This window comes from Archocentrus centrarchus, chromosome 11 (genome assembly GCF_007364275.1).
Source record: "Archocentrus centrarchus isolate MPI-CPG fArcCen1 chromosome 11, fArcCen1, whole genome shotgun sequence".
Classification (NCBI taxonomy): domain Eukaryota; kingdom Metazoa; phylum Chordata; class Actinopteri; order Cichliformes; family Cichlidae; genus Archocentrus; species Archocentrus centrarchus.
In genome coordinates, this window is record NC_044356.1 from 18353090 (window position 1) to 18370056 (window position 16967).

General features: G+C 40.6%; 1 protein-coding gene across 2 annotated transcripts in view; it reads left to right on the forward strand.

Moving 5' to 3' along the window:
- Positions 1-15750, forward strand: part of fam91a1 (family with sequence similarity 91 member A1) — a 30349-nt gene extending 14599 nt beyond the window's left edge. Inside the window, exons 13-24 of one of the 2 annotated variants that reach the window (XM_030741551.1) lie at positions 483-592; positions 1694-1780; positions 1993-2122; positions 5478-5626; positions 6273-6407; positions 8784-8897; positions 9138-9210; positions 10856-11002; positions 11489-11590; positions 11840-11963; positions 12073-12142; positions 13772-15750. In XM_030741551.1, the coding sequence (XP_030597411.1) occupies positions 483-592; positions 1694-1780; positions 1993-2122; positions 5478-5626; positions 6273-6407; positions 8784-8897; positions 9138-9210; positions 10856-11002; positions 11489-11590; positions 11840-11963; positions 12073-12142; positions 13772-13957 (1427 nt within the window). In that variant the 3' untranslated portion in view covers positions 13958-15750. Of the gene's footprint in view, positions 1-479; positions 593-1693; positions 1781-1992; positions 2123-5477; positions 5627-6272; positions 6408-8783; positions 8898-9137; positions 9211-10855; positions 11003-11488; positions 11591-11839; positions 11964-12072; positions 12143-13771 lie in introns of both variants that reach the window. The other variant, XM_030741550.1, reaches the window with a different exon arrangement.
- The last annotated feature ends 1217 nt before the right edge of the window (positions 15751-16967 follow it).

The following is a 16967-nucleotide window of genomic DNA, read 5'->3' on the forward strand; positions in this document are numbered from 1 at the left end:
GTCTACATATACACACATGCACATGCACGCACGCACACACACACAGGCATATTCTGTACTGTATGCAAATGCTGATATGTGCACACAGAGCACTTTATGAGTGCTACTTCAGAAGTTTGATGCTGCAGTGCTAATTAATCCCTAAGAAAGCTCAGTCGTGTCTCTGAAACTCATTCTCACATTAATAGGTGTTTGTGTAAAACATTCTTATTTTTGATGTTATTTTAACTTTGTTATGCATTTTAAGCTGGTACTGTTGAGTTGTTATTAAACTGGAGATCGGCAAAAGTGACTGTTGATCGAACACATCTACATGTAAATCTGGTGAAATTATTCTGTTTGATAGAGAGAGAGACGAGGTTTATAAAAGAAAAACAGAAATTTATAAATTTTAAAGGAATGACTTGCAGGTAATTTCACTGTTTGATTTGCTACAGCATGCATGAATGGTACAGCATATTTTTTTTATGTCTCTCTAGCAGACACAGCTAGTGTTAGCAGCCTGAGCATCCCAGCTGCACCCACCAAGAGGATTGCCTTCCTTTTTGACTCGACCCTTACAGCCTTCCTCATGATGGGGAACTTATCGCCGGTAAGTGACAGCATGAGGACATGAAGGCTTGTGTCAGTGGAAGTGGGGTAGGTTAGGGTCATACAGTGTGCATAAACTAAACACAGTGGTTGTGCTACAATCTCTCAGAAAGAAAATAAGCAGCAATGCAGTGCCTCTCACACAGTGTATAAATGGTGAGTGCTGCTGCCTGCTGAACGGTGCAGAGGGATATTTGCCTCACTTTTTTTTGGTTATTTAAGAAAAATGCCCTTCTAAATATTACACAAAGTCACACAGTTTGCAGCAGCGAGGTACTATATGTGTGAATATTATGTCAAAAGCACTTAGATGCATGAATGTGTGTGAATGGATGAATGAGACATGCTATATGAAGTGTTTTGAGTGCTCGTGCATAGTAGAAAAGCGCTACGTAAGAACTGGGCCATTTAAATCTGTAAACATTTTTTTAAAAAAAGAAGAGGTTCATCTTGTAGCTGTCAGGCTTGTGTCTGATTTTATAAATGCTACATTATGTGATATAAATCACCATACACACATCTTAGAGATAATGGATGTGTGATGATTTTAGTTATTAAAATTATCACTGAGAGACAATGAAGCAGCTGAATGTCTCTCTTACTTTGTTCTCTGTGCAGAGCCCCTGTGTGGGTGCAGCTGCTGTTCAGAAAGAGAAAACAGCAGGAGAGCAATGGGAGCAAGAGATCTGTTGCAGAGCACTACTAACTACAGATATTTTGCTAGCTGCTTTTTGGAGGAAAAAGAGAGGAAAAAAACCCATCCTCACTAAAGGATTATGAAAAGTCATAAATTCTAGTGGACATAGTGGTTAATTAGCCAGTGAGGTGAAATGAAGTGTGGTGAGCACTGCTGAGAGTTAGAGATAACATGAGCCCAAGCTGAGATGGTATAAGCTATATACAGTCTTTAAAAATGATTATTCAACAGTTATTGAAAAATGAAGAGCTATTGAACTAACAAATATCCAAATTGTCCGATAATCAGCTACAGCCCAACATAGAACATCCTTAAAGCTCCTCTGTGATTAAAAAATTATTTTCATCTTAACAAAAAATATTGGATTTTTACTGGTAATCTAATTCTTCTTTGTTGTGCTATCAGAACCTGAAGAGTCATGCAGTGACCATGTTTGAAGTGGGAAAACTGTCTGACGAGACTCTCGACAGCTTCCTGGCTGAGCTGGAGAAGGTGAGGCCAGCAATCTAAATTTCTTTCTCTCCTCGAGTTGAAGCCCTCATCAAGGCCTTGGCTTAAATTGTCCTTTACGATGAAACACTTACAGGGACGCTAACTCAGTGTAGCAAATGCATGTGTATGTACAGTCATGATACAATACATGCAGCCATACAGTCGCACAGACTCTGAGCTGGAACTTCTCCACTTGTTTCTGTTTCTCTCAGGTGGAGAGCACAGCAGAGGGCGAGGCTCAGCGTTACTTTGACCACGCTCTGACCCTGAAAAACACCATTCTCTTCTTGCGCTACAACAAAGAACTCACTCAGGACCAGGGACCTGATATTCCAAACATAGGTAATTATGCAGTTATGCCCTGTTTATGTAGCTATCTCCAAATGAGCACTTTGATGAGGACACAGGGTCTTTTCAGTCTAGCAAATGAAGAGCCATTTTGACAAGTCCATCCCCAACTCACAAGAATTACTGCTCCTCCTACAGTATTGCTCAAATTGTAGTGAAACTTGTACACAATGATGTACAAGTTGTATTGTGCTGAAGGTCAAAGTCACATTTGTTGTTTTAAGGGCAGTAACTATGAATTGTGACGGATCATGAGCTGAATGAGCTACTGCGACATTGACATTCAGGTTGCTGCTGCAAACATTTTGAAGTTTCAGTATCATGTTCAAAACTGCACGTGACAACAGTCAGGTGAAAATTTCTTTGGAGAAAGGTGGTGCTGACAAACATGAAAATCTCTTACATAGGAACTATGCCTGTACAGGGGTGGATGCTCATATTAAAGATGGGCAAATAGTGTATGTATTAGTAATCACTGTGAGCCAAAAGCTCAGGATTCAGACTATAAATATTTGGTTTCAGACAGTTTTTTCTTTTACTTTTAGTTCATAATGATTGCATAGAAAGCCAAGATGACCCTAATATGGTCGTCTCAGGCGTCAGGACTCAGGCACACAGCTCTAGCTCTGATTGGCTAATCCTCTCAAACCTTCTGTTTACAAGGGTCAGCCAGAAAGATGGCTTAAAGGAGGAAGTACTAAACAGCTTGTTTCAGACAGAGTGACCTGAGCTGCACCAAAGCCCAGTATAAACTAAACAATGAATATTTTTAATGTGAATTATTAAAATTAAGCTATCATAATAGGGTTCAAATCCAAAAGCACTTAGTTGGAAATAAATATAATCAGCTCCCTCAGCTATTATCTATAACAAAGCAGATACAGTAAAATTTTAATTATGAAGTGTATCAATTGTTCTGGTGGTCTGTTTTCAGATGATCAGCAGCTCATGTTTTTATCCTGACTGAAAAAGTATTCTGAGCTGTTGTTACTACAATTGTGGCCAATGGTAAATGACTTCCATTCAACTACTTGTTCTGTGATTTCAGGAAATCAATACATGATTGCTTATTTTTTCAACAAAGAAAAAGCAGATCTTCTGGTTGTGCTGCTTTTGGCAGGCTATGTCTTGGCGTCACTCACTATTGTCTGTTTTGGCTCTCTCCTCTGTCTGGATCGTCTCTCTTAAATATACTCATATAAAATACTGAACACAACGTCATGCTGTGTACACAGAGTAAACCTGTATTGTTCAGCTTGTGTCTCTAGAGGGAGCAGAAGAGAGTATGTCCTCCAGCATCGACAAAGCAAGTCTCTGTGTGCCACCAGATGCTGTTTGTTTGGTTTGGCTGCATGCCTCACTTCTGATTGTCTTATCTTTGTGTGCTGCTGCTGCTCAGCTGAGGAGTGAGCACAGTAAGAGCCTGCTGGCTGCAGCTAAACTAATCCCCCAATGATACAAGAGTCTAATGATGATTGTTAATTTAGAAAGTGAAGAAAATTTGTCAAGCCAAGTTAAAAAAATGTTAGGTGAAGTTGGCGGAGACTTTTTTTTTTTTTTTTTTTTTTGTGCACCAGCCATTCATAACTGCATTAGATTGAATCATATTTTTATTTTTGCCTTTTTTTTTTTTTTTCAAAGGAAGAGTGAGTTTTTTATTGAAGATGAGATAAAAAGATCATTCCTTGCTTCATCCTAAAATTCCCGAGGTATTGCTAGGCCAGATCCCTCCAGCAAGTTTTGGAAACCTCCAGGTCTCAACCCACCTGGATGCACCTGGAAAATCTCCAAAGAGAAACTGTCAGGAGGCATCCTAATTCAGATGCCCAAACTACCTCAGATCCATGCTTTCCAAACTCATCACCCTGCCTATAAAGCTGAGCCCATTCACCCCACGAGGGAACCCTTTTTGGTCACTTACATTGGTTCAAATTAGGGCTGCAACGATTCATCGATTAACTCGATTAAATCGATTCTAAAAATTTATCGACACAAATTTACTGTGTCGATGCTTCGTTTAAACTCTGCAGCGCTCAGCTGTCTCGGTGTAAGCGGCGCTCCTCACTAGCATTAGCAGCATTAGTGCTGACGTTTTTTTGTGGGTTTATTGGGGGCTGGCAAACCAACATAGAACTGCATTACCGCCACCTACTGGACTGGAATGTAAATCACTCACGTATACACAAGCACACATTCTAAAAAGCTCTCCGTCGCTGCGATGGATTTCATTTAACACAGAGTGGATCATCACTAGAGTTGCCACCTGTCTCGTAAAATACAGAACCCCGTATGTTACAGGACTCCGTGGAATACGGCTCCGTAACATGCCGTGTTCCGTACTTTACGGGACGGGTGGCAACTGTCGCTGACATGCATTTCCACGCCTCCACTGCTCTCTGTGTGCCTGTGTGTGTTGTGCTCGCTGAGAATTTCAGCTGCTATTTTTGTCTTTACTTCAGCTGTAGCTACCAGAACTGGTTTGCTAGCGAGCGCGGGCCATTAGCACTAGCGATGGTTCGGTACCGGAAGGCCCGCCCCCCAGGACTGAGGGGCTCCTTCAAAATATTTTTTATACTTTAATCCCTTATTAGTGACTAAATATAGACCTGCAGTAGAAACGTATTTTCGAGAATGCTTGTGAATACAAAGCATTACACCATTACTCACACATGCGCCATGGCTCCCGCAGCCACTAGTTTTTCAAAACACTCATAGCAGGCAGCGGTTTGAACTGCGCAAGCGCAAAGAGGCGAAGCTGTGACGGTGAGCTCAAGTAGTGAAAATGAAACGTTTTTCCAGCGTCCAAAACAGCAGCTTTTTCTTTTAGTAACCACCATTAAATCTGTGAAACAGCTGGAGGTCCTTCATCAAGCACCTGATCAGCAAGTGTTAAGGTGAAGAAAAGAGAACTTTGTAGCTGCTCCATTCACCGCTGTTTGTTCACATGGCGAGAAACTGCATTACGGAAGTCAAAATATGCAGATAAACTGTTAATAAAAAAAAGTATTTCTTATCCGATTACTCGATTAATCGCTGGAATAATCGATAGAATACTCGATTACTAAAATAATCGTTTTATGCAGCCCTATTGGAAATCTCATTATTTTGGTCATTACCCACAGCTCATGACAGGAGATTGTTGGAACGTAGTTTCACAAGTAAATCGAAAGCTTTGCTTTCTGCGTTACCTCCCAGTTTATCACTACAGTCTGATACAGGGTAAATTTTCTGCTGTCGCTTTAAGAAGTACTCTATCCCTTCAGGCAACAATGCAGACTACATGCACATAAACATTTGTATTAGCCAGGTTTGTAAATAAGTTAGGATTGTCTTCTTTTTTTCTCACTAGGTTTCCCATTGGACATGTTGCGCTGTGAGAGCCTGCTGGGTCTAGACCAGGCCACCTGCAGCCGCGTCCTCAACAAGAACTACAAGCTGCTGGTCTCGATGGCACCGCTCAGCAATGAGATCAGACCCATCAGCAGCTGCACCCCTCAGGTATGATGCCTGGAGGGAAGGAGAGCAGAAGGGCTGCTATTTGGCATGCTGGGGTGTGTGTGTGTGTGTGTGTGTGTGTGTGTGTGTGTGTGTGGGTGTGTGTTTTAGCTGACAGTTAATGAGTTTGTGGGCTCCGTTTGGTTGTGTTTGCCTTCTTTTGTAGTGTACACACTCATGTGCTGAATTGATTTGTGATTGTGTGTATGCTCTGAATGCTCAGCCTGCAGTTGCCCCAACAACAAGGCTACACAAAGAGAAAAGGGAAGGAAAGGAGGCGAGGCTCACCAGTAATTCCTCTGCCTGGCCACACTCCAGCTTTCTAGCTGAGCTCAGAGAGACAGAGGGAAAGAAGTTAAACTCTTGTTGTGCCATTCACGCTGCTGCTTATTCTAACACTGCTGCGACTCAGTGAAGTGGAATTTACCAAATTCTTCTCTTTGTTTTCTTCTCACGTCTTTAATAGCAGTTTCAGTTTCCCCTCAGACAGAACAACAACACTGACACAAATATTCTCATGTGTTATTTTTTGTTGATGTGAAGTGTGAGTTTATGTGAGGAATGAGATGGGAAAACTGCCCAGTGTGCATGCTTTTGTTCTGCTTCTGTAAACTTACATCTATGTGTGTGTGTTTGTTTGTCTGTGTAGCACATTGGCCCAGCCATCCCTGAGGTGAGCTCCATCTGGTTCAAGCTGTACCTGTATCATGTGACTGGCCAAGGCCCGCCGTCTTTGCTGCTCTCCAAAGGCTCCAGGCTCCGCAAACTGCCGGATATTTTCCAGGTTAGTCCAAACTAATGATTAATCAGGTGTGTTAAAAGGGTTGGGGAAATAATTTAGTCCGATAAGAAAAGTGGCACGTTATTTAAAAAAAACACACACACAAAATGCAGTACAGGCTGGATCACATTTTCACTTATCTTTTACACGTACACTCTCAAAGCTTTGACCTTGCTGTCAGTTGGAAAAAGGGCTAATCAGAGTACTGGTTTGCTCTTTGTTGACCATCAGCCTTCATTTCTAAACAGTCTCGTGCATCTCAGTCATAGCTCACTGCACACCTCTTCAAAGGCTTCCCCAGTCGTGGAATTTTTAAAATAGTACTGGGAATGTGAGACAGGTACCAAAAGATAGATTGATACAGTAAGTTTTCAGGGGAAGATGGGTAATATCATATCATAATATCAAAGGTCCATCCATCCATCCATCCATGGTCATGGAGGGGTGGCTGGATTCTATCCCAGCTGTCAAAGGGCGAGGCGCAGGGCACAACCTGGTCAGGTTAAGACTTAATGGTTGAGAATCAAGAATAATTTAGGAGGTATCTTGGAATCTGTGGGAAACTGACTGTGGAAAGACTTTAGGAATTTAGGAAGTTTATCTCAAGGAAGGTTATCTCAACCTAGAATAGCATGTGAAGTAGAGCTTTGCACGGATGAATAAGAAAACTCAATGGTTTGTTCAGATTACAGTCTATTTAAGGGACTTTTGCCTTAAAACAACATGTACACCCTTATACATATCTATGTACACCCTCACTGCTTCCATATTTAGAACAAGAAGAAGGTAAGTAGTAGCCAGGTGCTACTAATCGATTGCACTTGATTAGCAAATGTGACCATATTTATAAATGCAGAAGGTTTGGCAGGTTGCTGGTCTGAGGGATTCAGGCATATGTTAACCTGAATCCTCCAATGCCACAATCTTCTCAGGAGGGTACAGTATGTCCCAGCAAATTCCCTTCCTGGTCAGACTGTGCAATGCTCATTGAAACAACAAAAAACCCCAAGAGCTACACCTCAGACTCTAAAGGCCTCAGTTAACACGTTGAATGTTTTTGACATTGAAAATAGAAAAAGACTGAACTAGTGTGGCTTGTTTGGAAGGGTTACCCAGAGAAAGCCTCTTCTCTCTAAAGGGAATAGAGCAGCACCACATTTGGAGCAAACCAAACACATCACATCAGCACAAACGGCTCATACCAGCTGTCAAGCGCGGTGCTGGATGGATGATGATTTGGGCTTGTTTTGCAGCCACATGAACTCCTCATGAACCAAAGTATTCTAGAGTCAAATGCGAGGCCGTCTGTCTGACAGCTAAAGCTTGGCCCAAATGAGGTCATTCAGCAGGACAATGATCCCAAGGAAATCTGCAACAGAATGGGTGAAAAAGAAACGAATCAAGGTGTTGCAAAGGCCCAGTAAAAGTCCAGACAATTCTGTGGTGGGACCTTAAGAGAGCTGTGCATAAATGAGTGCCTGCAAACCTCAATGGACTGAAGCATTGCTGGAAAGATGAGTGGGCCAAAGCTCCTCCATGATGATGTGAGGCTGATAAAGTCATGCAGACTTCATACTGAAAGTCTGAAGTGCTGTTTGGTGTTCAGCCCTGTGTGTGAGTCTGCTGATCAAAGGAGACACTGGGCCAGCTTTAAATTGTCATTGAAGAGTGAAGGGTGGAGTAACTGTGGTCTTGCAATGGAGTTGGTTGTTTGCATCCTTTGTGTTCTCACGGCCGTGTGGGATCCTACACATTAAAACCATTTTTCTTTGTAAGGCACTTAGTTGTAGAAACTACCAAGCTATTTACTCCTTCACCGCATTCGGTGGTAAAATAATTAACCGTAGAGATGCGAATAACACCTTAATTTCATCTAAAAGCTCTGTCTCAGTTTGAGAGAGCCAAACAAAATCCTTGGCATGTAAAATCAGCAGCAGGGTGGAACTTTAATTATTTTAACTGGCTAATGTTGACCTAGTGGGAGGTTGACAAGATGACATGTCAGTTAGAGTAGAAAAAAATAGTGCTAGCTCTTCTTCTTTTTTGTTTTTTGCTCTTCTAAATTAAAAAAAAAAAGAGGTAGAAATAGCATCACTGAGATGATGTCCTACATGTAGAAACCTGTGTTTACATTTATATTAAAAAAAAATTCTATTGTGGGGCAAAAAGGAAGTGAAAACCTGTCTCCACTTTTACATCTATTTTATTTAAGAGTATTTGTTACTATTTATAAATCTTTATGTTAAATAAAAGTTTTTTCTTAGTATTATTTATTCAGTATCCGGTTTGTTGAATGATTAGCTGTTCATAAAAGATGTGATCTGATGATAAGCGAACTTATTCATTGCTGAATCCCAAGAACCTTTTTTCTGCCTTCAGGTCTATGACAGGTTGTTGATCACTTCCTGGGGTCACGACCCTGGAGTCGTCCCTACGTCCAACGTGCTGACAATGCTAAATGATGCCCTCACACACTCTGCTGTTCTCATCCAGGTAAACTCACACAGATGAACTTGATTTTTCTCTGTTGTTATCTGAAGCCCCGTTTAGATGGGATTAATATTACGAGAGAAGTTGAGAGGATAAAATATTCCCTTTTGTATCCGCTTATTTAACTCGTTTAAAGCGACCTGATGACTTGTGCTTTGTGTGTTTTGTACCAACTCTCACTGTGTGTGTATATATAACTCTGGACTGTTTGTGATATAAACTCCATGTGCATGTAACCCACAGGGTCATGGTATACACGGGCATGGAGAAACAGTTCACATCCCTTTCCCTTTTGATGAGGAGGATCTGAAGGGAGGTAAGACACCCGCGTAAACTGTGTTCTGCCAACAAGAGTTTCTGATACGGTAACTTTGAAATGAAGAACAGTAAGCTAAACTGCATTTATCTGCAAACCAATAATGAAGAGTCCAGTTTTACTGGGTCATACAAAATGTTAAAAAACATGAATAGGGAACATTATAATGGATGTTTACAGGTCTTTTTTTTTTTTTTTCCTGGCTCAGAATGGGCCTTTGGGGAGTGATGCACATCTGTGAATCTGTGTTACTATATTTTACAGAAATGCATTTTCTTGCTATTTTTTTTGACAGTTTGATTTAAATATGTGTTTGTTTGAGTAAATTAAACCTCAGATTTAAAAGAAAAATGGCTAAAAAACAAAACTGGTGCACCAAAAATGTACCTATGCAGGGAAAACTGGGATCTGTGCCTGTCAAAGAATGAGAGGTGATAGTAAAGTAAATGGGAGGAATGTGTTTTTCTCATAAGAGAATATGAAACCATGAATTTGCTTCACAATAGTATTTTTTAACACAGTACTGTGCATTTCAGAAATGGAAATCTCAGAACCACAGATTGAAGATTAGGAGGCTGTGCAGACTCTGTATTTGATTTCCCGTGGCTGTTCACGGTGCAGAATAGAACCGCATACCACAGTTCAGCATATTTCACTGAGATATAAACATTTCAAAAATAGATTATAACACAATAATGACCTCAGATATGAGGTCATGAGGATATGAATGATGGTGTAAAATATGGCTTCTTCCATCTGCTTATTTTTTTGCTCCTAATCTGGTGGTGGGTTCCTGTGTTCTCAATCTACTGAAATCTACTAGCAAACCCCTGCACTACATGCCAAGATACAAACAAGAACAAACAAACATACACATACACACATAAATACGCTATGATTATTATAGTATGATAAAGTCTCCAGTTTGCTTTGGGTGTACCCTTTCACACACAGCTAGAAAACCTCTAATGTAAGCTGCCCAGGAGGCCTCTTCTTTAGATACCAGAACAACCCTGAAAGGTTCATGCAAAGAATAGTTTCTCTACGACTGATGTCCTCTTTGAAGGTGACCCTGAATATAGTTTTTAACTGCTGACAATAAACATTAAAATATTACATAAAAAAACACTTAAACATGTCTTTCTATCTGTGCATTATTACTAGTACTATTAGTATTAATGTTTAAATTATCCTAACATTAGAGGGAGATTAAGTAAAGTGTTAGCATTTTTGTCTTTGGTTTACAGCCTTAAATTGCTAACTGATAATACTGTAATTATACACTAACGATATCAACATTATTTTCAGTGACAGCTTGTGCATATAAATGACAAGCATACCTTTTAAGCTGTGATCTTTCCTCTGCTGACTCAAACTGTTTTCAGCTTTGAGGGTTTTAACTCCTCAAACACTGTTTGAATCCTCTGAAATCCCTTTCTTTTTGCGTTTGCTTAAAAGTACCATTTAAGTCTCATCCCCTAATATGCTTGCTTAACAAAAAGAACAGCCCTTTGGATAAACACAGTTCATGTAAGTCTCACACAGCAGATCATTTGTGGCCACATCGGATCATTTTGAGTGTGAGTTTTGGTCTTTGAGATGATGCTTTATTCCCACTGGATGTGTTGTGTGACTTCTTTTGCAGAGTTCTCCTACTCCAACATGTGTGTGCACAAGGCGCTGCAGAAGCTGAAGGAACATGTGGATCTGGAGCACCAGTGTGGCTACATCACCATGCTCAACTCCAACAACAGGCACCGCCGCAGGCCCAGCGACAGTACTGAGTGCAGGGGTAACGGGAGCTCACACGTGCACACTTTCTTTTTTCTTTTTTGACTGCCCTTGTGAGCACTGGATTGAAAGAACATCTGGTTTAACTAGCAGCAGTGTCCTTACCTGTGATGGTCGTAATGGCACTAATGGTGCAGATTAGATGAATATCGCTCGCAGTCCAGTTTAATTACACTGTTTGTCTGCAGAATTGTTTCTTTCATTGTGAGTGCCTTTGCTGATGCATGTGGATCGAAACACTTTTAGCCTTTACCTTGAGATTAACTGATTGAGTCTTGATGTAAATGATCATGAATCTTGTTTAACACAGGTGCTTAAAAATGCAACACTGCAGCTTTGATTTTTAAAAGATGAATTTCCAATATAAATCACATTTAGCGAAGCTTCTCAGTTGAAAGTCCTTCAGGCTTTAATGTAGCTTGTACCGTTTACTCACAACCAACAAAGTGTCTTAACACTGATGTAGATTTTGTCACTTCTTCTCTAGGAGACACCCATCTAGGTGGAGGCTTGGACACCAATGGGAGCACTGAGTCCTTTGAGCTTGTGACTGAAGAGAACAACGGGGAAGGCAAAGGAAAGACAGACAGTAAGTGTTTTTAGGTTAATGTATCCATTTATTTTTTTTTAAATTAGAATATCTCCAGTAGTATTTAATCAGATGTACCTGTATATTTGTTGGAAGTATTTGAGAAGATGCCACAGAGTTAAAGCTAAAGTGTGACAAAGGCTCTGTGCTGTATTAAAAACCAAAATGATCTTGTCAGTGTCTTATGTTGTAATTTCTGTCCATCTCTTCCTTGCCAATCTCTCTTTTTTCTTTTTTTTTCCCCCCCAGCCCTTTCATCTGAAGATGAGTGGGTCCCTCTTGAACTGTGCTTCGGCATGCCGCTCTTCAGCTCGGAGCTCAACCGCAAAGTGTGTCGAAAGATTGCCTCGCACAAGCTCTGCAGCAACGAGAGGTAAAAACCCAAATCACCCAACATCCTCCAAAGTTTAACCTTTGCTTAATGAGAGGAGCGCTGATGTGTGTTGACGCTGTGGTCGACTAAAGATTTGTTGTTGTTTCAGCCTTCAAGAGCTACTTCACTCGAGCCGAAAACTGTCGCTCAAGGTGTTGAGCTTTGTTCAATCATTCCAGGTAAAATCACTTTGCTGTGTCTTCGGGTGTCCACTTAAGAAATCCTGCTCGAAAGAAAAAGTCAAAAGCAGAGAAAAGAGCAGATATCAAATTTAACTTTACGAGTCGATCTTGTTAGAATAAGTCAGGATCAAAGGTTGATAATTAAGTTTTAAGCCTAATCCTAAAAGTAGAGATTGTCTGTGTCCTGAATCCAAACTGGGAGCTGGTTCCAAAGGAGAGGGGCCTGACAGCTGAAGGCTCTGCCTCTCATTGTGCTTTTAGAAACTCCAGGAAGCACAAATAAGCCTGCAGTCTGAGAGCAGCGTACTCAATTAGTATAATACGAGGGCTTTAAGATATGATGGGGTCTGATTGTAAAACACTTTGTATGGGAAGAGGAGGGTTTTATATTCAACTCTGGATTTTACAGAAAACTAGTGAAGAGAAGTTAATATGAGAGAGAAGATGACACGAGAAATCTAACATGAACAGCGGTAATTAAAGTGTATTTTTTCACATTTTTCATCGTGAGTTAATGTGACATATATCAGTGACTGGGACTGCTCACGGCTGCTGTTTCACTTAACCTTTCATTTAAACACACATTAGTTAAGTAATAACAAATGTTCTTTTAACCTCAGTGGTTCCATTTTACACACACACACAAACACACACATACATATTCACACTCTCGACGCTTTTAGGTATTTTTGGGTACAAAATAGTCAATGTCTTGCCCAAGGACACTTTGGCATGTGAAACAGCCAGAGATCGAATCATCACAACGTACTCCATCCACCACTGTGGCACCAATCAGTTTATCTTTACTTAGTAGGCATTTTAATACATTTTCTAACCCTGAAAATCTTATCATGAGATGACCCCAAAGGTAGTTTAAGGTAAAACTCTAAAATGGATTATTGTGCTCATTTCACATTTAAAACACAATCCTTATTCATCTCTATTTCTACAGCCCCTCAGTTCATCTTCTGTTTTAGCCCCTCTTCCAAACAAGGCCCCACACTCATTAGGGCATGTTTCTTCTGATTGGCTACTCATAGATGACCACATTAAGGATACCTGCTCCCTATGACATCATACAGAGTCAAGGCTAGAAGAAACGGTCTCAATCAGTGTTTTGAGCAGTCTGCAGACTCAGGGATTACTTGCACATACGCTCACCTCATTATTTGAAACTTTGGCCTAGTTTAATAAGAGCATCCACTATCATAACAGTACATATATGACAGAAAATGACAAACTGCACATTAGAATGCAAAACACTAAGTACAGTTGGGTGAATGTTTAGTGCATGAAAGAGAGAAAAGAAAGATATTGGAGACAAACAAAATATTAATGAAATGTGGTAATCAGAGCTGAATCAGGGTGTAACACAAAGGGTTATGTGAAAATCAGGTTGAGATAAAAATGAAGTATTGTGATGATGTGAAGAAAAAAAAAAGTCTAGTAGCATCATAAAGTCATAAAAGGGAAAGGAAAGGCAGGTAAGACCATTTTCTTTTAAGCAGCATTATTTAGTGTTCGGTACTGCAACCTCTAAATCACACAGAAACCTCTGCTCGCTTTTTCCTGTCCTGCATATCTGCCTGGTGTTCTGATCTGTCACCTTTGACCCCATGTTGGCAGGATGGCAGCCAGCCCTCTGACCTGGACAGCGGCGTGTCGAACCCTCTTAGCCAGCCCCCGCCAGAGTCCGGTGTCCCTCTGCCCGCCCTCAACCTCCTCTTCAAGGACGGGCAGCTGAAGGAATGGAGCGGGCGGGCCCCTCCTCCTCTAGACATCTCAGCCCTGCAGAAAGACCAACTGACATAAACCATCAGCAAAACTTCCAGATTTAGGAAAGAGGAAACAGCGTCCCAATGAAGAGGACCACTGTGTTTTTGCAGCGTCACGTCTCACTGAGGAAATTCCTGTTTGTGGTCCAGCCCTGCATCTTAATATCCAGTCACAAGGAAACGCCCTCATTTGTAAGCCTGCCCTCTTGTCCATCAGTATCCAGTCATGGGATAATTGGCCCCGTCAGCACTTTGTCGTTCACCTACTGTATGAGGAATCATCCTTGCCAACACTAGTATCTACCTTCTTTGCTGTTTCCCTCCTTCCTGCTCTGTCCCCTCTGTGATTCCCCGTATTTGTAGCAAGGCAGTGTTATCTGTTTGGAGTGGTGCTATTATCACAATATATCACAGCGATGCAGGTAAACATCATTTAACCTGGAAGAGCATTCAACTGGAAACAAAAGCGCTGTTTTTCACTGACTCCACCCCACCCTTCAGTTGATGGATGTTTTGTGATCCTTGAGAGCAAAAGTGTAAAGTGGTTAATATTGCATAGATGTTTAAAAAAAAAATTACCTATAAAATAAACATTGAAGTGTTGAACAGACTTCTTCAGGAATCATTTGACAATATGCATATTTTAGGACCAAGTCTTTGGACTTTAACCAGGTTGCTAAGACCCCGCTGCCTCCCTGTATTGTCTCATGTTAAGTGATCTAATGCATGATACTATTGCACAACCTGTACCATTTAAAAAAAAAAAAAAAAAGAAAAAAATCTTTCCTCTTTACTTGTAATCAATATTGGGGCATTTATTATTTACACTGTGCAGGATTTCTTCAAACCTGTTGATGAAGTAATGTCATGTAATTTTTTTTTTTTTTTTTAATGTCAGATCATTTGTAGTGTGCATATGATTTTAGAGCTCACCAGAAGGAAAGTGTCATACAGGGCATGTGAGGAACTTGAGTTTTTTAAAATCCTATGTCATCATTCTTTCTCATTAGAGAACACCAAAGACCTTATTTCTTTCAAATGGCTTTTTTTTTTAAACCTCTCTTTCTCTTCTTTTATTTTGGTGTCTTATTATTTTCAGCCAATCAAAAACTACCAGGTCTGGGATCATATCTTCTGTTTGTTAATTGTTTTTTTTTTTTTTTTTCTTTTTTAGCTCTGTGCTCTAATTTTTTTTTATTATTAATATGCATTTGATGTAGTGTGTCTAAGTAATAAAATGACCAACATTGGATCACAAACTGCCAACTATCACCAAGAATTTGACAAAAATTAACCAGGCGAACCAAACTGAGAAGAATGGGAACGGTTAGATCTGCATGTTTGACCCATGGCTGCTGCCACTGTTGCCTGCCAGCTATCTCTATCTCTGTCTCTCTCGCTCTCTCTGTGGATCAGCTTTTGTGCAGTGCACTCTTGGCCAGCCTGGCACAGTCTCCAGGGGATTCTGTTTACACCATGTTCTGGAAAAAAAAAAATGGGGTTTGTAGTCTAGAGAGAAGGCAACTTTGTTGTGAAGGCTGTTGCAGACCCATGGGATGGAAATGCTAATGCTTTGCCCAGCTTCTCAGAGATGTGATGGCCCAAAAAAGTGTCTGAAGCCTATCATGAATTTTCAGTGTTGCTCCGAGAATATAGAGTACTTTTTATTGCATTTAAAATGGAAACCCAGTTTGTTGAGCTGTCTCTCCCTGTTTTTTTTTTTTTTTCTTAAGAAAGAATCTACATTCTGCAGTTTTTGACCCACTTGTGGTAGTTTTTGATAATATGATGCTAAAAGTAAAAAAAAAAAAGACTGTCATGAGGACGCACTGAAGCATGATGACTGTGTAGAAACCATTGTGTGTATGTTGCGTGAGTATTGTACACCTCACAGTGTTTTAATACATGCCTATCTTTCATAATAAGAGGTCCCTCCCAGTCCTGCCTGTTTAACTACTTGCAGTTGCTCAATCATGTCCCCCATCTTTCCCCATATATACATCAACCAGTGTTTAAGATGCTAGTTTTATATGTCAGCAGATATTTTAGAAACTCTTTGTTGTAGCTTGTTTAATGGGACTGAATATTGACAGTCTTAATAATCTTGTTATTACATTGGTTCCAAAAAAAGAGAAGAAAGTGACATTCCTTCACCGTGCCCTTCCTTCATCCTTTTCTCCATCTTGCCTCATCTCCAGATACATATTATTACACATAAATATGTAAAATATATGAAAATATAAATAAATATGTAATAAGATCAAACTCCTTTTTTTCCCCCCTCCCTTAAAATATCCTGCAGTGGCGTATTTTATTTCTCATGTACACTTTTGAAGGTTTTGAATCACTGATTCCACCGCCCACAGGCTCTGACTTGTGGCCAATCACATTACACCATAGTAGGCCATTAGATGTTTTCCAAGCCAGGTGGAACAGATGGTGTACAAGACGCAGCGGTCCGGATGCTCTGTCCATCTGCCTCAAGTATACACATATTCAACTATCCTCAGATTTTAACGGACACTGAGCTGCAGAGGGGAAATTGATACGTAGTGTGCAGCCTTTGAAAAGCTATGAAAAGCCCCTATTTTTCTGTGTGGTGGTGGTGGGGTTAAGGTGTCAGTCTGAGGCTCGTTGCGTCCCCATCGGACAGGTGGAGCCGTGCCTAATTGAGTGTGTCTCCCAGGCCTCCAGTAATTTCCCTGCACCACAAATTACCGTGTGTTACCAGGGGGCACCAGGGGCGTAAACTGGGTCATGCCACCGGAGGATAAGAAGCACCAAGAAGCGGTCAAATAGGCTGCCTGTCACCACTCTAACAGTCTATTTCTTTCCCAACGCCTCCAGCCAGCGTAGATATAAAACCTCATGCACTGTAAAGGTGTAAAACATCTGCTGAATTCATCCTGCGCGTTATTTTTGACTCATATCATATTCATTGTCAGAGCGAGATTGCTGCAGGGCTTCATGCTGAAATAGGAGGAAAGCCGGGAAGAAAGTAAAACAAACACACACACATAAATAAATACATTGTTGTCATTCGCAGT